The sequence below is a fragment of the Haliotis rubra genome, unplaced genomic scaffold (genome assembly GCF_003918875.1).
Source record: "Haliotis rubra isolate DU_JTF1 unplaced genomic scaffold, ASM391887v1 Scf676, whole genome shotgun sequence".
NCBI lineage: Eukaryota > Metazoa > Mollusca > Gastropoda > Lepetellida > Haliotidae > Haliotis > Haliotis rubra.
In genome coordinates, this window is record NW_025767386.1 from 200,131 (window position 1) to 222,614 (window position 22,484).

Consider the following 22,484-nt stretch of genomic DNA (forward strand, 5'->3'; position numbering starts at 1 on the left):
TCTATTACACTGTCCCCGTTCATGTTTATAAGGCTTCTTTTACTCGGCTGTGTCTGATCTCACTATGTATAAGCCCTCTTTTCTTACATCGCTATGGAGACACGCGTGTTTCTGTTCTTATAGTATTGACCCTCCTTGGAATTTGTTTACGTCTACGGAGACAAGTGTGGGTCTGTTTCTGTTCAGCCACCATGGAGAGAGATGCCTGTGTCTGTCCTTACTCTGTTGTCTCTGGTTTGAGACACACGTGCATTCATACTGTGAATCTTTCTTGAGATACACCAGTGGGTCTGCTCCGGCTCTGCTGACTCTCAGTGGAGACACACGTGTATCTGGTCTTACTCTGTACATCACTATAGAGACACACGTGTGTGATATTCCTTACCTTTAGTTCCGTGGGAAGCCACTCCTCAACTGGGATGGACAGGTACTCATCTTGGTCGTCATCGTCATCGACATCCGCCGACCGTGGTTCACTGCTGGCGCCAGGCTCTGTATGAAACATCGAGTCTAGCTTAACAGATTTTACATTAAATGTTATTTCTTGTTTTTGTTAAACGTCGCACGCAGCAGCTATTCAGGCTGTTTGGCTGCGTTAATGTTTGTAAAAGCTGAAAGATGTAACATCTAAGTAGTTAGACTAAGTTCTCAATAAGCCTGTTTACATGAATAAAGGCAGTAAGGTAACGCGTAGGTCAAGAGGAACTGAGTCATAGATGTGTTGTCATCGAAGCGTTAATTGTGGAATGTCGACACCAGTCTAACATAACTTGTGAAAATTTTACTTGAAGTTTGCATGATGCTAGCATAATGAAATATCTTCAGAGAAAGTAGCAGCCTGCTTTTGGGAATATTTAAAAATGCAACATCAATTGCCCGTCAAAAGTCATATGATGAAGCAAACAATGGAACAGGGTTACTCCACATATAGTAGATGCTGACAATGTGAATGTCTTCAGTAACCCGTGCTTGTATGAGGCGACTAACGGGATCGGGTGGTCAGGCTCGTCCTGGTTGCCACATGTCATCGTATCCCAGTTGCGTAGATCGATGCTCATGCTTTTGATCACTGGAATGTCTGGTCCAAAACGATTATTTACAGACTGCCGCCATACAGCAGGAATGTTGCTGAGTGCGGCGTAAAGTTAAATTCACTCACTCACTATAGTTCCGGTAGGCCAAACACTGGAATGTTGAACTGCAATGATTATATCGATCGGTATAACTTGAGCCTAGTTAGCGAGATTCCCTTCCACTATGTGATGATAAACATCTAAGAAAAGGACAAGCAAGAGGTTTGTATTAAACATAGATGTGGTGAGGAAGTCGCGATTTCCATATACAGTGTATTGTTTTCTGGTGATGCTTCAGATGACTCAGTTTTGCCTTGAACTGTTGGAGATAGAGATGAAGCCATACCTCCTTGACAAAGTTCCACATGGCCAAGGAATGACATGCCAGTGAGCTGAGGTAGTAATGCATTCTATTGAGTAGTAACGGTGAAGTGCGTGAACTTACTTAGATCCTCGTTAGATGCCCATTTCTCAAACGGAGGCACTTCAATTTTGAGGGTCTTGTCAGTGGAGATTCCACGTTTGATACAGCAACTGAATCACGTGATCAGAAAGAAGACGAATGTTTTTAAACTTATGAAAACCAACTGGTCGTGGAATCTTGACAAACAGTTCCAGACTTACAATGGTGGCTCACAGGTTTGCTGGACTGGATCCTCAACATGGCGGACGTGACTCAGTTATGTCCAGTTCGCTGAGAAATACCGAGGCTACTGCTGACAAACAGGCACATTAAACATCACTATCTGGATTTTTATTAGACATAACTTCACATTCATTGCTGATCGGCTAGCTTCTTTCATATTACAATAAATGGACAGGAAATGAGTCTATGAGTTTTGACGCATTGATATTGAAAGTGAAACTGAAATGTTAGGTCCAGAAACTGCATTTTCTCTGCGTAGTCACTGCATGAGAAATATTAACGGTACAAAGTCATTGTCTAAGAAGCACACGAGGCGAGGAGGGGTCGACTATTGGCCAAAGCCTCCGTCGTCAAGCCGATGACTCACAAATATTGCTAAACGCGGCGTAAAATCACACTCACTCACTCACTCACAAACCCACTTACAAACATAGGATCTCCATTATCTTCTGAAGTCGCTTGTATCCCGGTTCGCCCATAACGTCTCCATAGTTTTTCTTCTCTCGGGTTCCTGCAGACATCAAGAATCAGTGCACAGCATTAGATGTAACAGTGCTGAATATGTATAGCGAATGGAAGTGCAGACATAACAACCTTAAACCTTGAACATAGTCTTGGTTGAGGCCAGTGGGTTGTAAATCTAAATCTCGGAAATCAAAACCAATGGCAATCATGACACCCTCCTCTAAACAATGTGTGGCACTGTATATTATTAAACATTTAATGTGTATTAGATGCAGTGTAAGTAAGTGGGTGTGTGACTGTGTTCAGCTTGACTCTCAGCAATATTCCAGCTTTAAATAACAATAGTGTCTGGACCAGAAATCCAGTGGTCAACAGCATGAGCCTCGATCCACGCAATTGGGAACCGTTCACATGTGTCCACCAAGTCAGCGAGCCTGACCACCCGATCCCACTAGTTGCCAGCATTGGTTATTGAAGACCAATTCTAACCCGGATCCTCACAGGTCTCAGTGTAAGTAGGTCACAGCTTCTTGTTAAACCACTGCCTCACTGTGGGAATGTGGCTCAGGATCCCTAAAACCACTAGAATCTCTACTTCACCAAGAAAGTGTGCTCACAAGAACTGATGACTTTTTAAATGGTATTTATTATACTCGACAGTGTTCGGTTTCAGCACAGTACGACAGTTTCACAATATTGATGCAAGAAGCACCAAACTAATGCAGACTAGGAATCTGGACAACTGTTATGATGCTGGCACTTACAGGATAACTTGCCCTACATATATCAACGTATATAGTGGTCAGGCTTGGTTGCATAAGGCACAACATTGGGTGGGTACCTCAAGACTGTGACAATATTCAGTTTGCATCCCTGATTCGTGTTTCTGTGTGCTCAGCACCAATCTTGTGCTGGCTAGTTTCACCAACACTGTTCATCCTATCTCGAACAGCCAACTTTCATGCCGTGATATAATTGAAACACTGTTTAAAGCGGCGTAAAATCAAACTCATTCAGCGTGAAGTATACCCCAACTCCTGTCTGGAATGTTGCACGCGCTGTAGATCATCAACAGCAGGTACCCGGATGGTAGACACAGAAGGTAACATATGCCATATATGAGGCACACAAACTCTCTAGGGTGAAGCACGGCAGCGAAGACAAACACGGAAAAGATTGACCACAGGTAGATTGTGGTTGGTGACACTTTCGTACTGCTCCCATTGTCGGCGGAAAGAAAAGCTTCCCCTGGAGGCTTTTGGGTACCCGATCCATTGCCAAAAAGTTGAAGGTTCTCCGTTAATACTTGAAATCCAGGTCCACCATCTGAAGAATAGCATTAATAACATTTCATAAACGTAACGTTAAGAAATAAGTACATGTTTTTAAGCCGCATCAGGAATTGTGAAGCAATTCGCCGCTAAAACAGCATCAACACCCATGGATCTCTGATGGTGTTATTTTAGGTATACATACTCCTCTTTTCATTTCATATGATAACTTGCTAACCCATCCACAAAACAAAAAGAAATAAAAGATTCACTTCGTAAAAGGAAATATTTATAATATTTTCATCGTTGGTACTTAAAATAGTTCAGGATATGAAATGGCAGGCTCCTGACAAAGACAAAGTTCTATTCTAGAGAGGTGTTCATCTATCGACTGAATGCCACTAAATCGCATCAGAGTCTCAACCAAAACAGTATGATTAACAAGGGAAATACATATCGCAGTACAGTAGTGTACACAGAGAGTAATCCCAACACCATTGCATCCTCAGGAACTTAAGTGATCATTGAGTCACACTTTAAACGTGAGTGAAAGTAGAAAGGAAACAGACCAAACTGGGGAAACAAACTGCTGGTAGATCGAATCTAAGTAATAAAATGAATGATTTCATGAATTCAGTATATAAATAATATTATGTGACTCTTTAGAATATTAATGTGGGCTGTAGATCACAAGTAGCCAAGGTTAGGCCAGCAAACCAGGGACCATGGGAGCTAACGGCCACACGTTTTATATTGACATGATAGTCTTATATATTCTGTGTCAGTAAACGCCTCTCAAAGAAAGTAAACGAGCGTTTACTTATGTATTCTGTGACAGTAATTGCAGTGTTTACTTATGTAATCTATATCAGTAAACGCAGTGTTTACTTATATATTCTGTGTCGGTAAATGCAGCGTTTACAGTATCACAGAACACTTAAATGTAAACTCTTTCTTCTTGTGTTTTTTATTTCACATCAAACCTAAAAAGGCACTTTATACTGAACAAGTAATGCAGGTAACCCTGTTCAATGAATTTGTTATTGACTAATATATATATATATAAATATATATATAGATATAGATAGATAGATAGATACCAGACCAAACGAATATCCAGCCTTTACTATCCCAAGAATATCCCTTTGGTGCAAGAGGGGAAACTAGCTCTGAATGGATCACTTAAAAAGTATTTTCAAGATTATTTTCCTGACAAAAAGGTTCAACTCTAATGGCTTTGATACTGCGCCAAAAGCATCATGACCACTGACTTAAGGCCTGACATCCGCTTATCCGGGACACCGTCCTCGTGAAGATTAGAATTATACCCAACTTACTTTTGTTCAGCTCATCTGCTATGTTTATGGCCGCCCCTATAATCACCACCGCCATCACAATAGCATAGAGGAACGTCAGCAGCTTCGCAGTCTGCAAAATGTAGATGCAACGTTTCGGGAATGGTTTGGAATATACCCAAATGCATTCGACAAAACAGTTATCTCATTGGTGTTTCATAAATGCGAACTATATTCGTGACTCGATCAAGCCATCTCAGACACCATCATCCACGCTTTACGGTAAAATCGGTGGTGCCATTACTCATTGCCAGACTTTGTCATATATATCTGTAGTTATAATATCATTGATAGAGGAACCAATACTAAATTATAAGCCCCTCAGGACGATAGATAAGGAAATGTGATATCTTGGCAGGACCTTCGCGAAAGACCCAATATGTGTAGCAACAAAATAAGATAAGAGTTTCCTCATGCAGATGTCACTTCAGAGATCGATGGATGCATATCATTTTGCACTCTACGACACACGGTAATGCTCATTCGCCTGCAGGGTTCATCCAAAGCTTCTTATGCGACTTCACGGTGTATTAGTACGTCACAGACACGGTTTACATCAAGAATGACATTAAATGATTAGGAAATTCTCGTCCTCATGTCGTCTATACGGTACAACCTTCACAGTTCATATTTTCCAGCAGATGCTTGCGACACATAAACGCTTCTGATAATACTCAACAATGGCATTACATGATTTTAGTTCTCCGGTCTCTCTCACGGTATAACATGCACAATTCAAATTACGTGCAGATGTTTGCGACATACAAACGCTCTCTGATAATAGCCAAGAATGACATTACATGGTTATCGCCCTCACATCTCCAACACGATAAAGCATACACAATTCAAATTTCGTGCAGATGTTTGCCATATACAAACACTCTCTGATAATACTCAAGGATGACATTACGTTATATCGTCCTCACGTCTCCAACGCGGTACAACATGCACAATTCAAATTTCGTGCAGATGATTCCCATACAAATACCCTGTCTGTCAGTGTGATCAGAAGGATGTAGTTATGATGTGTGTTTACCAGAAGCTGCGTCTTCTCCGACGTGAAGAGACAGATGAAGGTGAAGCTGGCAGCAATGCTGAGCTGAAGCAGCCCTGAGATTACAGGAGCCACGTCCCAGGCGAATGACAAACCGCCTTTATGACAAAATAGAAGAATCACAAGTTACCCAAATGACATTTATGACATAAGAGTATAGTCACCTTTAGAGTAAAACAACATATTAATTATCAACATTTAACATTATAGCAAATTTCTAGGAAACAAGTTATTCATTTGTAGAATATGATAAAGAAGTCACCTCGACAATAAAATTGGTGCGATAATACCTTGTCAAAACAAAGTACCCTACAGTAACTCAGTAACACTGTCACTGACACCTTGAATTGGTTCACACGAGGCATAAGCTACATTGCGAATCGTGCACACATATGTGTATGAATTCTGCAGAACAGGTAGCGCTGTCAGTAGCTCTATTGATGCAAGAATTCCTGAAAAGTCAGTGCAGTATTATTATGTTTTCGAGATTAAGACTAAAATGCAGCAGAGAGCGTTCGGGTGATCCTGGCATTATCAGTCTGGTAAGACTCTTCATCAGCTCAAGGCCCTTGCCCCCTCTACACGCAGCGAAGACAGCGAATGGGACTTAAACTCTGTCTAGTCCAACCCACCGGGAAGTTTCCGGAGAATGTCAGAAGGGCTGTGCTCCGACTGGAGAGCCAGGGCACTCTCCTGATCTGCGCCAAGAGATCAGGAGGTACCATACCAAGGGCACCGGGAACAATGTTAAGGCTAAAGACAGTGTACTTGGGGTGCAAGCGAGACATTTCAAAGGCGAGGTCTGTATATTTAGCATGCTTTTCCTGAATCTTGCCAATCACACTGTTGTCAAGGGGAACAGAAAATTCAATGATAATTATTATTTTACCTGAAACAATTAAGATGACCATGCTTGGACCAATCAGAGTTGACACGAGAAGAGCAATAAACAGCGGTGACACTCGGTAGTTGAACAGCCGAATGATCTTCCACTGTTTGATCAGCAGCATCAGGTTGGCAATGGTGGAGGCGATCCAACGTCGACGCTGTTTGTAGAACTCCTCAAAGTCACTAGGACAGTGCGTGGAGTTATTTGAGGCTGCGCAGTACTCAATTCTCCAGCCGCTCTGAATCTGAAATGTTACCATTTGTGTGGGAACGGATAAAAACAAATGACTAATACATGCAGTGAAAACATTCTGTGGCGGTTCCAGTACTGGTATCCCGATTTCCCTCTCCACCATAAAATAGAACTTTTAAGCTTAATTGAACATGACTGAACCATTCGACAGCAAAACATTCATTGTCATGGCCATGTATATTGTCAGGTGCCACACCCCCAGCCATAGCAATAGATAAAACACCATTAAACAGAAACGTGAACGCCTGTGAAGATCTGTGACCCTTAGATCCGTGAAAACTCGAATACGCGTTATATACTTATATCACATGACCTTGGGCTAGATGTGATTGGCCAATAACGTCAAAAGACATGTAGGGCTTTCTAAGAAAAGTGCAATATGGTTTTATGCAATTCTTCTGCTTCCATGTTTCTTCAGAAGAAACTGTGTGTCAAAATTATAATTCCTTACCGAAAACCATTCACTCACTCCTTCATACATCACAACAGATGCTCACCATGAGAGTACACAGCCAGCGATCCTCTCCCATGTCTTTAGTGAGGAAATCAAACGCATGTTCCACATTGGTGGAGTATACTGTGAGGATCTCCTTGAGGGCGATACAGCGGTACACACTAAAACTCCCCGGAGCACAGAGCACCGACCCCAGAACATGTTCTGCTGCCTAGAAATAAAGTGTAAAGAGTTAATCCAGTGTGTAGCCTAGTGACAACAGCACTTGCACCTCTGCATATTTTGTAATAATTGCAATACATCATGGTTTATTTTGAAAGAACAGACGCTTTTCTCAGCAATGATATCCAACAAAACAATATGTCTTCGTTATTTACCGAGAAAGAGATCATGGTCTTCCAAAATACATTTGGCCCCAGTTTGAACCATTATGTTTAGTTTCATTATTTATAAAAAAATGTATAGATATAATGTATGTATATATATATATTACTGTATACTTGTTTCATACCTGACAGTTTACTAAACATTGTTAAATCACTCACAACCTACGCTTGACTAGTCGTATGACAACCAACATTTACTGAAGTTAAATACGCCATTAACAATCCATGCATCAGGATTCTATAACACACTATGACGTCAGAGAAACTGATAACCGATCGTGCTGGTCAAGCTTGGATGTTTCACTGGAATGTTCACAGTTGAGGGTACAAGAATGTCAAGTGTGTTTGTATGTCCATCATATAAGACTTAGTGAAGGTACAAGAATGTCATGTGTGTTTGTATGTCCATCATATAAGACTGGGTGAGGTTAGTTGTACGTCGCTTTAGCAATATTCTCCAGAAACTACCTCCACACATTGTACCCATTCTCTGGAATAGAACTCAGATCTTTGATGTAAACACTCTAACCACTGGCTAACCCGTGGGATATAAGGAATGTCTGATGTAACTGCATGTCAGTGAGGATTACAAAACACCCACCTTCTGAAACCAGTGTCCTATTGCATACTCGAACACTTGATACCATACCAGAGGTCCACTTCCGATTGGGTGGGTGCGTGCGCATACTGCACCAACAGTGGGGTCACGTGTCATGAGATCAAGAAGCGCTTCCACCGATTCTGGAGTAAATGCGACGTCACCATCCGTCGTCAGGATGAAGCAGTCTTCATCAATCGCTGATGATACCAAACAAAGAAGAACACATTAATACTCTCGCGAGCATCAGTGTTAAACAACTCTAAACTGCAAGTGTTCCACAATTAGATCTGAAAGGAAAATAAACATCTTATAGAGCAAGTTGCGGTCCAAGTACGACGAAGTGACACACCTCCACATGGGAGCTGTTTGAAATCTCTCAGGTGTGATACCAGGATTTGTTGGTGTGTGTGTGTGTGTGCGCGCGCGTGCGTGTGTGTGCGTGTGTGTGTGTGTGTGTGTGTGTTATCACAGACTTATGTGGTTTAATAGTTGTGAACCCATCCTCTGTGCCGTCGCATAAACGTTCGATCCTTTCGAGTTGGCATGGACAATTGTGTGTAAGCTGTATGTGAAATTATTTCCACAGTAACGCAGACATATCATGGACAAACTAATATACATTTACTGATTTGGTTAAAGGTGCATGAACATGAATTTGGATAACAAAACCGGAAATCATTAAAGGGCGAACCTCCAATTCAAATGTTTTATTATGGAATCCTGGCGTGCTTAAAGGTCTATTCTCACGTCGTCTTGTAGTAACTACTTGTAGAATCGACCTCAGTTGATGTATGAACACCCTAATCGTATCAACGTTGACATGCTCTCAACCTGTTGAACGCGAACTGTCCCTATCTTGTGTGACGGATCGTATGGATTCACAAATCAGAAACGTGGAAATACTAAGACAAGAGTTCCCTCCCTTTGTAAACATTTGTCATGGTAGTCAAGGCCCGCTCTCCAATGCTGACACGCAATATATTGTTAATTACTTGATTGATTTTCAATTTGTCTGGATATTAATTCCAACAATAAATGGAAATTATTCGAGTCCATATCATATCCAACATAGGATGTGAATGTGAAGAAACCTGGGTTAAATTCTTTAATCGATAATCAGATCGATGCCTCAAAGGTCCCAGAGTGTTTGATTTATAAACACCAGGCAATGACACACAGGTTATAATAAAAAGGATCATAGGGAAGTACCTAACTTCTGTACCTTTAATAGATAAATATACTCAAGTTAACAGCGCTGTTTGTTAACAGAGGCATAGATGACCTAATTGAAAGTATGAGAGGGTATTACAGATCTATAACACCAACATTGCCAAGAAACAAGTCTGCATAGATTAACACATAGACACTGGTATGGTATGCAGCTTTTGAGAATTCAACTGGTCAGGTAGTCCACTCTTTCAACGTCTGTCAAAGCAATCACGATATAAGGTCATATACAAAGTCAGAAAAACACGGACGCAGGAGTAGGAAACTGTAAGTTTTCTTTCATCTCAAGACTGTTGATTTTGTGAGAAGCCAATTTGTCCGACACGATCGAATCGCATTTTAAGTGACATATGTTATAGCTCCATCATGATGAGTTTCAGCGTGTGCACTCAAGGATGTTTCCGATACAAAAGTGAGTGAGTGAGTGACTTTGGTTTTACACTGCTTCTAGCGATATTCCAGCAATATCACGGCGGGGGACACCAGAAATGGGCTTCAGACATTTTATCCATGCGGGGAATCGAACCCGGGCGTTCGGCGTCAGGAGCAAGCACTTTAACCACAAGGCTACCCCACCGCCCCTCAGATACGAAAGCTCTAATTTGTGTATTTGATAAAGCATGCATAGAGGGAAATTGACAAATAATACATAAATAATCAAATATGGAACTCAGTATAGAACTCGAACCTATCTCTCTACTCTGAGAGACCTGTCTAATAATTTGACATGGCCACTTATGCGGCGCTAGAAGGTTAATAGTCGTATGGCTGATACCACCGGGTACCCATTTTTACTTACACGCATTAGCCTACCCTAAATACATTCCATACCACTTAAGCACTCACACGTACATTGACCTATTCTGTCATGTAGACTACTTACAGGTCACCAGGAAGTCGATCACGTAGGACATGTACATGATTTGACTCCAGCGTTTCTTGTTTCGAACCTGCAGAAAGACATGTTTTAAGCTGGATCAACTAACACTAGACGAACTGGGGTAATGTCATTTGAGGAACTATCGAAATTGAACGAACCTTAGATAATGGTTTGAGCTACCCGAGGTTCGATAGAATGGAAACACGATGTTTAAGGAAGGAACACGCAGTGACCAAGTTTTTATTACCAGATGACCCAAAACAGGTGCTAGAATCTGTAATTTACTGAAAAGTGTATTACCATAAAACACATTTGAGCACTTTCTCATTGGCACTGAGTATTCATGGATAATACCAGTGACGCTACAATTAACTTTTCTTTTCCTTTAGAAAAGGTTAAATAGTTTACGAAAATGAAAACGTTTTCCCTCACTTTTAGATACAAAAAAGCATACCACTTGCAATCTCATCTTAACTTAAAGATTTGTGTGATTGAATGATTACCTTGCGTTCGTCCTTAAGATGTATGTTAAACGTCATTGGTCTGACGTCTGAAGCTGACTGTGGAAGGTTCCAGCTCAACTTCATCCCATATGGCGTCTCCACCTTCGTGCAGTTGTCTGTCAGGATACCTGAATGGAATAAGGTGCGAGGTTGGACATAACATGTGTATCTCAAACAGGGAACCCAAATCTTGTTCTGCAGACTAAGAGGATATTCTGAGGGCTTACACAACTTGACTGACAACCACGGCCAAATGTATATGTGTCCTTCCCGATGCTACATCACCCCTCTACCCCCCGTAAATAAATAACCAGAGCAGTCATGGATCTGGAACCACCGTTATTGGCTTTAAAGGCACAATGCCACATATTTTGCCCTACATTTTACATATTGGAGCATATGCACTCACTTTAGCTTCCCATTGATGCAATAAAAGACTATTGGTAATTATCCTTACGACTTGCCTGATTTCGATAATTGAAACTTCAAGGCGAGTATCTTCCAAGCAGAGAAACACTTGCCATATATAGAAAGTAAACAATTGCTCCGTGCATCGAAAACTGTCGCACGCGATGTTGTCAGTGTGTGCCAATAGAGGACGTGAGAGTCGATGTAATGCTGAGTTGCATTCATTCGTTCGAACTTTTTAATCTATTATTGTAATCTAACTACGCCATTTTAAATAGTAGTTTCCCTGAGGGCTGATAATATTATTGACAGAAATGCATTATATATTTTTAGAGAAGTGTGGTGTGATATAGTGTCTTTGGGACCGCCTACGGTGAAACGAATCTGTCAAAGGTGGATTCTAGCTCACGGTAAAAGGGAAAGTCATTGTGATAGATACGTGCCTAGAGTTTCTTGGATCAGAGTCAGGAGCTGAAGAGGAAATTCTGAGATATTTTTCTTCCGTATTCCACTGTCGAACATGATATGTGACTCGAAGAACCTGTCATTATGAAAACGAGCCACGTTGATTTGGTTGACGGACTGGAGAAGTTGTCTCATCTCGTCTTGTGTCTGGTGATACAGAGACAGAGAGGAACCAAAATAGATATAATGCACTTAAATCACCTAGATGGTAAAATAGACTGTTTTATCACTGACATGAGCGGGAGGGATTTGTCCTCCTCAAATCCACATAATAATCGGTCTCCGTTATGCTCTTTGACAGTTTCAGATGAAGCAACAGACAATATGATAGACTATGATATGACTGGATCACTAATACCCGTTCCATAAAGCTGTAGAATCACTTACTCTCGTGAGACGATGTTACAGTATTGGATTTACGATCATCTCAGAGGTAGGTTTTGTGACATGTATTCTCATATCTTGACCATATTGACAAAAACATTATGTTCTTTCAATGAATCCAGTAGAACTTCATGAATGTGGGCACACTCTTTTAAAACCTGTATAGCTTCTTCTCGACATAAGCATATGTTGGCAAAAAAATATAAACACAAAATTGGACACATATGCAAGAAAATACCTCTCTGTACATGGTCGTACAGATGTACACTCGACTCCTCCTGTGGGTTGGGCGTGGTTGCTCTCTTTGCTCTGTCTGCCTGTTGAGGATCAACCACTGCTCCAGCAGAACGCCATTGTAGGATGGCAGCCAGAATATCTGATGATGAAAATATTATCACCATGAATGCCTGCTCACTTCAAAACATGTATTTGAACATGTCTTAGTTATTGTATTGGATATCTTAGACAATGTTTTTAGTTTGTGTCATTCAACCAAATCGAAAATTAAAAGTGACTTGTGGTCTATTTTCCCATTAGTTACAATAAATGCATACAATGGGGATATCGTTTGTAATGCAGTTTCTAAAGTGTGACTTGAACAGTCGTATGTATTCCTTTACACCGAAGTAGGTTGTATTACTGCAGATTGTAAATAATCGAGTAACTATCAAATGAATTATATTTTAGGCACGGCCCCACTGCTGCTTGGCTGGATTTATCAATCAGTAAATTGTACTGTTGCTATGTCCTTGGCCTGATGACACATTTAACCTGTTGACACAAATCCTTGTAATGACTGACGTGAATATTCAGATTCTTACAACCGTTCAGTAGGTTTGATTTGGAATATTCAAACAAGCAATCAGCCTGTTCGGAAATGTCAAACCAATGTACAAGAAATTAGTATTCATTACAAATGTGACGGCATGTTCCATAGTTCAGGTTCACTTTTGCGAAATCTTCGTTGTCTGAATATTATCAGAAGAGGTGGGCATGGGTGGTAGACTATTTCTTCTTCGTTTGTTATCAAACTTACAAATCTTATTGTGCCTTCATGGCGTGAAATCTCTTTCTGTTGATATTCAAGATTTGGTATTCTTTTGCATTTCTTCTATTTACTGCAACGGGTATAGTATATTAAGTCACAGTACTTACTGATGATTCCTTTTGGGGTGGGATGAACTTGCTTCTGAAAATCAGCAGCGTTGTACAATGAAGATGAGCGAGACAGAAACAAGCTGTCGCTACTATCACAGCCCATAGGTTCCTGTTGTCGTCTACACACACGCCCCGAGAGAAAGGCAAGGCGACTAAACAGCAACTTTTCACCAGCAAAACTACCACGAACAGAGGGCAAGTTAGACAGATTGGGATAGCAAAGGCCCATTTGTGTACAGCAGTCTGACAGGCAAGTAAGGAAAGAAAGTATCCGACCAATGTTGCATGTATGTTAGTGAGGAAGTAATTACAGTTACTGTTGATGACAAACTTCCAGGCTGCAAGGAAATCTTCATACGTCTCATTCTTCAACAGCATTTCAGTTGAATAGATGTTGCCGTCAACGTAAAACAATATGTAGCTGAAAACCAACACAAACACAGCTTTGACAAAGTTGGATATGATTCCCATCTTCCATGATGAACCTGCTGACTGCAATCCGGGTCCTGCAGAGTGAGTCTCGGTGTCTCCTATCCTGGAGTAAGCTATTTCTCCTGAGCTGGAACTGGCATCTGTTTCAAGTTTCGATTTTACAGTCAGTTTCTGTATGACTGGGACCCAAGCTACAGTGAGACAAGCAATGGAAACTAAGGCATGCCATATGTCACTATTCGTGTCCTGTTCTAGAACCAGAAACAGAACTAATCCAAAACCAGCAAGTTGAAACACGCACGCCAACGCGGAAATGGCACAGACTGCCGTGCCCCTTCGATGTCGTCGTCTGTGGATTGCGTAGTAAACTGTGTTGACAACAAGTGGAACAACGAGCACAGCATTCATCAGAAGTATGGTGAGGTAGCCTTTGTATTTCACCAAAACCTTCAACGCAAACAAACACACTCCAAACGATTCCAGTACAGCAGCAGCAATACCCTGCAAAAATATGGTATATATCCTTAGATGAGTGTGTTAGTTCCGTTTGACATCGGTAAGCATTTGACTTATTTAATGGTAGGTTAATTCAAGATGAAACAAGTGGTTCATATGTCCAAGGCACCGCTATGCAAAAGACCGCCTCCGTGGTGTAGTGGTTACAGCGTCCGCCCGGAGAGCGGAATGTCCCGGGTCCGATCTCCTACCGCGTCATACCAAAAGACGTTAAAATTTGGTACTTTTTGGTCCCTATCTGGCGCTCGGCATTAATGGCTTGGAGCCAGTATAATGTGTCTGAGTGGGGTATTCATGCTTCACTGCGGCATGGTATCTCAGTGGGCTAGCACTATAAAACCAGCTTCAGTGTGGGCTAGTACAAGCAGCCGCACATACACATACACACGCATGCACGTCATCATATGAGCGAAATATTCTCAAGCACGACGATAAACCCAATTTCACCTCACCTCACCTCATTATGCAAAAACGTATGCTTCAGAGTTGCCTCCCGTAGCATGCCAAAATCCCATGGTCGAGACATAAGGGAATGTAAGACATATGGTCAACAGAAGTGGGGTTCGTTTGGAAGATCACAGGTTTCTTGGTCGCATGTGGGGCCCAACTCTGAAAAGGGGTATTTGATTGACAATATTTAGTTCTTAATCATCCACATGCCATGTAATAGTGCCCTTGGGTGTACTAACTTTTCAATTAGCATTTGAATTCATTCATTGTTGAAAAACAAGACTAGAAACAAGATGTGGGATAGAGACCTGAAAATACTCACTATTATCAAAGACTTGATGCTTGGCCACGGCATGTCCTTCCGGAATAAAGAGAGGATCACAGCTCTTAGGAAATTGAAACAGTACGGCACAAGTAAAATCAGGGCGAGCATCAGAAACACACGAGTAGCTTCTCTCCTCCCCTCTCTGGTGCTCGCAGAAATAGCTTCTTTGGTAGAGTTGTTGAGTCTCTCTGCCAGACCCACGACGGAAAGCTTGCCGGCTGACAGGCATGCGAGAAGAAATACTCCAATCAGTATAGTCCACATCCACTTAACAACTGGAGCCAGTAATGGTGGTTTGCGAGAGGCAAGAAGTTTCTCATCAAGCCTTTCAGTAACTTTCCATTTACTGCTTACACTCAGATCAGTTTTATGTTCAGCCTCAGAATTATCCCGTGATTTTACAGAATCTAAAGACGTGATAGAGGCCCCATCGTGCTCTTTGGTACGAATGTGGTTGGAAGCAGCAGAAGGACCTCCATGTACGCCATGTACATTTTGCCCCGCCTCACCAACTCCAGAAACACCCTGAACACCATCTCCATGGCGACTATGCATCACACTTGACGGGCTCTGGTCCCTTGTAACGACAGGATTTTCCATCTTGTCCCTTGATTGGACCAAACACCAAACACCTAACGTTTACCCTGTAAACATAAAAACACCGAGGTGTTGCTTGTATGTTAAAATAATCCAATGACACTTCAGTTCGTGAGATTTCACACGTATTCATTTGTTTAATAAACAGTAGAGAATGGATATCTGTATATGGGTGTGAACCCGTGATTGTCCCAGTTAGAAGTGATATTCAGTAACCCTGCTTGCCGTAAGATGCAACTAGCAGGATCGGGTGGTCAAGCTCACTGACTTGGTAGACGTCCCAATTGCGTAGATCGATGCTCCTGCTGTTGATTACTGGATTTTCTTGTCCAGACTCGGTTATTTATAGACTGCCGCCATATAGCTGGAATATTGCTGAGTGCGGCGTAAAACAACAACCAATCCAACACGTCCAATTGTAATGTGTCAGATACAAACGAAGCAAATGGCAGTCAATACCAATTGCAATGTATACTGAGTCAAAAAAGAAACTTTACAAAATGTAAATTGAAAAATAATGAATAATTTCTTCTCTGATGATACATCTATATATCCGAAATGGGATCCCTATCTTTCGACTCTAGAACAACGTTAGCAAAACCCACTCAAACCCATTCATTCATCGTGCAAATGACGTTAGTCGCAAATCAGGTTTTGCACGTGCAGTCGATTACGTGACCCTCGCATCGAAGTTTTCTTCATATGCACGTGTTTCCATTGGCCTCAAGAATTGAAAAAACACTTTTAAACCACAGTTCTAACGGTACTTGAAATGCCACGATTGTCAAGTGTGCAACGTAAACGTATCGTTGGCATGTTGCAAGCGGGAAGATCAGTTGTTGACGTCGCAAGAGCAATGGGATGCAGCCGTCGTACTGTATATGACAGGCGAGGTCGTCAACAAGAAACTGGCACCACTTCTGATCGCCCAGGGTCGGGTCGTCCACGTGTGACGTCACGAGCAGAAGACCGTCAAATCGTCCTACGTCACCTACGTGACAGATTTCTGCCGGCTACACGAACCAGGGCTGTGATGTTTAGAGGTCGACTGTCCTCACAGACCATTTGAAATCGGTTCCGGGCTGCCAGTGTCCATTCTCGACGTCCATATCGTGGGTCAATATTGACGCCGTTTCATCAACGTCAACGTCTGCTGTGGGCCCAACGTCACCTCCGATGGACCCAGAGAGACTGGAATTGAGTCGTCTTTAGCGATGAATCCAGGTTTACCCTCAGATTCGCGGACGGCAGGCATAGAGTCTGGAGACGACGTCGTGAACGGTATGCCCAATGTTGTGTACAGGAAGTTGACAGATTCGGGGGCGGAAGTTGCATGGTGTGGGGTGCTTTCTGTGGGAACAACCGTTTCCGACTTCTGGTCATCCGTGGAAACCTCACAGCTGCTGCTTACCGCGACCAGGTGCTCACCCCTGAACTCGTTCCTTTCATGGCGGCTCATGGCTCAGGTCTACAGTTCAAGCATGATAATGCTCGGCCGCATACTGCGATGTTGACATGAAATTTCCTTCAAAACGCTGGAATCAACGTCATGGACTGGCCATCGAGGTCCCCTGACCTTAATCCAATAGAGCACGTTTGGGATGCAGTTGGGAGAAGGCTTCGTGGTCTTAGGAACCAACCTCAGAATTTGCAGGAACTTGGCGCTGCCTTGCAAGTGCAATGGCGCAGAATCCCATGATGTGTTCACAAGCATCAGGCAGTCGATGAGGAGACGGTGTGTGGCAGTGGTGACTGCGCGGGGCGGCCATACACGATATTGAACTGAGAAATTTCGCAGTTTTATTCTCGTGACTTGACATTCTGTATACCCATGTCTTGGAACGGCGGTGTAGCCTAGTGGAACTGATTATGGCACTGTCAGTGTATCGAGTACATCACACAGATCTCAGCAATGAAATTATAACAATTTAACTATCTTACCATCTCTTGTTCTTTTATAGTGCCCTGAAGAAAGAATGTGAAGTTTCTTTTTTGACTCAGTATATAAAATATTTCAATGGTACAGTATGACATCTTGCGTCATCCCACAAGCAGCCTCTACGATAGATTTTTATACTAGATAGAACGCATAGACATCATGTAGCTTCTTACATACATGACAGACGCAAGTGTATATCAGACAATGGCCAATTGCTGTAATGATTATCGTTTGACGCTGAACGTATGCTTTGTCTGGTTGGTCATATGGCGGCTTTGTGTATATACCTGACAATCCAGTGACAAATAGCAAGACTTTAGTTTACGCAATTGTGCATGGTGGATGACATCTGTCTGTAATTAATCTGGACCAGACAATCAGACGTTTGACATCATAAACATATATCTACGCAGCATCGATACAATGACATGTACGTAGACTCGCAAGACACGAGATTGATCACGTTATCACCACTTACCACTTACGATAGCTATAAGTTATGGAGGAAACGTATTCCTTACCAGAATCCACAGGAGAGAAAGATGATAAAAGTAGATACATAACCGCATAAGTAGTAGAAGTAGCAGGATTGGTTATATAGAGGTAGATATAATAGTTTGACTTCCCGGTTGCAAACCTAGTCTCTGTGCTTCGACAACAACATCGTCGACATCGAGTTCAATGGTGCACCAACGTTCAGGCCTGGAACCTACCGAATTGGCATAGAATCTGGTTTAGTGATGAATCATAATTACTATTGGAACGACGCGATGAAAGAATGCGGGTGTACAGACGTCGACGTGAACGTTTCGCCGACGCTTGCGTTCTCCGGGTTGACAGATTCGGCCGGGGAAGTCTTATGATGTGGGGAGAGATCACCTGCCGTAGGAGTAGTGATTTAGACACTTCAGCAACTCGCACAGGCACTACAGGCAGAGTGGGCTGCGATTGGGCAACACGAGATTCTGAGACATATTCGTTCGATGCCGAGGCGATGCCGTGCAGATCTGGATGCCGTGGGGCGGTGGGGTAGCCCAATGGTTAAAGCGTTGGCTCGTCACGCCGAAGACCCGGGTTCGATTCCCCAAATGGGCGCAATGTGTGAAGCTCATTTCTGGTGTACCCCGCCGTGATATTGCTGGAATACTGCTAAAAGCGGCGTAAAACCATAGTCACTCACTCACTCTGGATGCCCACGGTGGTCACGCTAGGTATTGACTTCAGCGCCACCACACGTCTCCATGTGACACTCAAACTGACTTTCCTCGAGTTGGTGCCAAAGACGGATAAGTCTGTATTCCCTGTGTGCAATTTCGCTATAGTTCATTGACATAAAAATACAGTTGAAATTCCTATATGCGTTTCTTTTTTGAGAGAGTATACATAACCGCATAAGTAGTAGAAGAAGCAGGATTGGTTGTATAGTAGTAAACATAATAATTTGTTATTAGGTTGCAAACATAGACTCTGAAATGAACATATTTTACCGAAAATGGTTCCTAAATATCATAAAAAGGTCTCCCGAAACGTTTTTGATTTTCAAGGTGAAATGTAGTAATGTAGACTTGCCATGTAGCTGGAATAGTACTGTGTACGGTGTTTTGGGTCGGTATGGCAGGCTGGGCAAGCATGGAATGGTTATACGAATAGTAGTAGATATAATATACAGTATAGTTTGACTTCCCGGTTGTAGTAATTTAGACTTGCCATGTAGCTGGAATAGTACTGTGTACGGTGTTTTGGGGTCGGTATGGCGGTCTGGGCAAGCATGGATTGGTTATATAGTAGTAGATGTAATAGTTTGACTTCCCGGTTGTAGTAATTTAGATTTGCCATGGAGCTGGAATAGTACTGTGTATGGTGTTTTGGGTCGGTATGGCAGGCTGTGCAAGCATGTATTGGCTATATAGTAGTAGATATAATAGTTTGACTTCCCGGTTGTAGTAATTTAGATTTGCCATGGAGCTGGAATAGTACTGTGTACTGTGTTTTGGGTCGGTATGGCAGGCTGTGCAAGCATGGATTGGTTATATAGTAGTAGATGTAATAGTTTGACTTCCCGGTTGTAGTAATTTAGACTTACCATGTAGCTGGAATAGTACTGTGTATGGTGTTTTGGGTAATAGCATGGATTGGTTATATAGTAGTAGATGTAATAGTTTGACTTCCCGGTTGTAGTAATTTAGACTTACCATGTAGCTGGAATAGGCTGGGTCGGTATGGCAGGCTGTGCAAGCATGGATTGGTTATATAGTAGTAGATGTAATAGTTTGACTTCCCGGTTGTAGTAAATTAGATTTGCCATAGATTTGTGTATGTAGCTGGAATAGTACTGGTGTAGTGTAGATGTTTTGAGTCGGTATAATTTAGCAGGCTGTACAAGCATGGATTGGTTATATAGTAGTAGATGTAATAGTAGATGTAATGACTTTCCAGGTTGTAGTAATTTAGACTTACCATGTAGCTGGAATAGTACTGTGTATGGTGTTTTGGGTACATGGATTGGTTATATAGTAGTAGTAGATGTAATAGTTTGACTTCCCGGTTGTAGTAATTTAGACTTACCATGTAGCTGGAATAGTACTGTGTATGGTGTTTTGGGTCGGTATGGTAGGCTGTGCAAGCATGGATTGGTTATATAGTAGTAGATGTAATAGTTTGACTTCCCGGTTGTAGTAATTTAGATTTACCATGTAGCTGGAATAGTACTGTGTATGGTGTTTTGGGTCGGTATGGCAGGCTGTGCAAGCATGGATTGGTTATATAGTAGTAGATGTAATAGTTTGACTTCCCGGTTGTAGTAATTTAGACTTACCATGTAGCTGGAATAGTACTGTGTATGGTGTTTTGGGTCGGTATGGTAGACTGCAAGCATGGATTGGTTAGTACTGTGTAGATGTAATGTTTTGGGGTCCCGGTTGCATTTAGACTTACCATGTGCAAGAATAGTACTGATACTGTGTTTTGGGGTCGGTATGGCAGGCTGTATTATATAGTAGTAGATATAATAGTTTGACTTCCCGGTTGTAGTAATTTAGACTTACCATGTAGCTGGAATAGTACTGTGTACTGTGTTTTGGGGTCAGCATGGCAGGCTGGGCAAGCATGGATTGGTCAGGACTAAATCTAACCCGGTTTTTCACGAGTTACGCTAGAGGTTTCAGATGTGATCTGAGTAGAAGGACTGCGCGTAGACGTTGCAGTTGCAGATGCAGCAGCAGTCGATCCCGAACACGTGCACCTGGAGAGCAGGATCCAGTAAATGCACTCAACAGAATAATCGCCAGGTGATGCGCTCGGTGTAGGTCAGCCTGACCCACTTCATACACAAGGGCTGAGCCTACAGTCAGTAATCAATTGACAGCGTTCTACGCACTGACGCGGAACAGACGGCGGGCAAGGTACACTCAGTTCAGTAACTCGTCGAGGATGTCGTTCGCGTCGTTTGTATGTCGTGTTGTTGAAACCGGAATTCCCAGCAGACGAGTGTTTTGAATAGAACATTGCATGTCAACATAGTAAAATAACCACAATGAGTCCTCGAGTTTAGAGTGTACAGTATACACTATACAATTGTGAAACACGCGCGCTGTGTTGTGAGTGAGTTACGTTTTACACCGCTTATAGCAATATCCCAGCAATATCAGAGACTAGAAATGGTGGTGGGTACAAAAGAGCATAGCAAACATAACAAATGAATCACCCTGATAACTCGTGTTGATGATATACTTCCCATCTAAAGTTTAGACTCACTAGTGTAAATATAGCCACTTACTTCGGTCAACTGTTCTAAACTACATTTTGCAAAATATTCAATACTGTTTAAAGGTACTGTTTACACATGAACTGATGCATTGTAAATAAAAATGTTTAAAACGCTTGAACTATTACCGTATACTATATACCATTATGTACAGATAAACATGTCACTAAAACAATCAATACATTATGCGTCTTACTGAACTATAACTCTGCATTAATTACCCATGTTTTGCAATGACAATTGATATTAGATAGACATTTACAAAAAGTTTCAACTACAAAAACGAGCTACCTACGAATACGACATACCTTTGACAAATCTAATTACTAAACCCATGCAACTAACTTCTACTACAGTCTCAATTCTCCTATGTTCGCAAGTGCATCGGTGACAGCCCTGAACAAGACTTACAACTTCAAACACACTGACTGATGTTACCTACAAATACGGAATGTTACCAACGAATACACATGTTACCAACTAATCTGCCGTTTATTGCGTGAATATCATCCAAACATTCACTTTTGTCACCAAGATCAACTTGTTTTCTGACATTTCACTCAAAGAGAATTCATGTATCACGATAATAGAGTCTAAACCACGAACTGCAGTGCATCCCTGAATAGAACATTTTTATTGAACGCTCAGTTATGTAGCCAATTGAAATTCCAAGGAACCATTTCAACCTATTAATATGCAGTACTGCGTACCTTATCGGTTTATTTTATGATCTGCAATAATTGCCTTCAGTATAAATTATGTTATAGTAGCGTATTGTGTTCTCTATTTCATTTTGTTAACAACGAATACATGTTACGTACAAATACCGTGACACCAGGTCTTACCAATTTGAGCCCCCACGTCAATTCGACTTCCAGTCTGAGGCTTTATTTTTACAATAATAAGCTTAAAACCTCACTATAATTAACGATGGTTTGTTGTAACAAGTGTCATATTGATCCTGTGTTATTGCGACACTGGTTTATTTATA

The 22,484-nt window shown here is 41.8% G+C and overlaps 1 protein-coding gene across 1 annotated transcript in view; it reads right to left on the reverse strand.

Moving 5' to 3' along the window:
• Positions 1–22,484, reverse strand: part of LOC124257845 — a 46,261-nt gene that overhangs the window by 19,461 nt on the left and 4,316 nt on the right. The window contains exons 2-16 of the mRNA XM_046691990.1: positions 15,192–15,838; positions 13,469–14,404; positions 12,552–12,689; positions 11,908–12,076; positions 11,057–11,184; positions 10,557–10,623; positions 8,447–8,643; positions 7,503–7,670; positions 6,754–6,997; positions 5,847–5,962; positions 4,793–4,883; positions 3,214–3,510; positions 2,146–2,230; positions 1,519–1,607; positions 386–492 (exon numbers count right to left, since the gene is read on the reverse strand). Of these exons, the coding sequence (XP_046547946.1) occupies positions 386–492; positions 1,519–1,607; positions 2,146–2,230; positions 3,214–3,510; positions 4,793–4,883; positions 5,847–5,962; positions 6,754–6,997; positions 7,503–7,670; positions 8,447–8,643; positions 10,557–10,623; positions 11,057–11,184; positions 11,908–12,076; positions 12,552–12,689; positions 13,469–14,404; positions 15,192–15,794 (3,435 nt within the window). The 5' untranslated portion in view covers positions 15,795–15,838. The remainder of the gene's footprint in view (positions 1–385; positions 493–1,518; positions 1,608–2,145; positions 2,231–3,213; positions 3,511–4,792; positions 4,884–5,846; positions 5,963–6,753; positions 6,998–7,502; positions 7,671–8,446; positions 8,644–10,556; positions 10,624–11,056; positions 11,185–11,907; positions 12,077–12,551; positions 12,690–13,468; positions 14,405–15,191; positions 15,839–22,484) is intronic.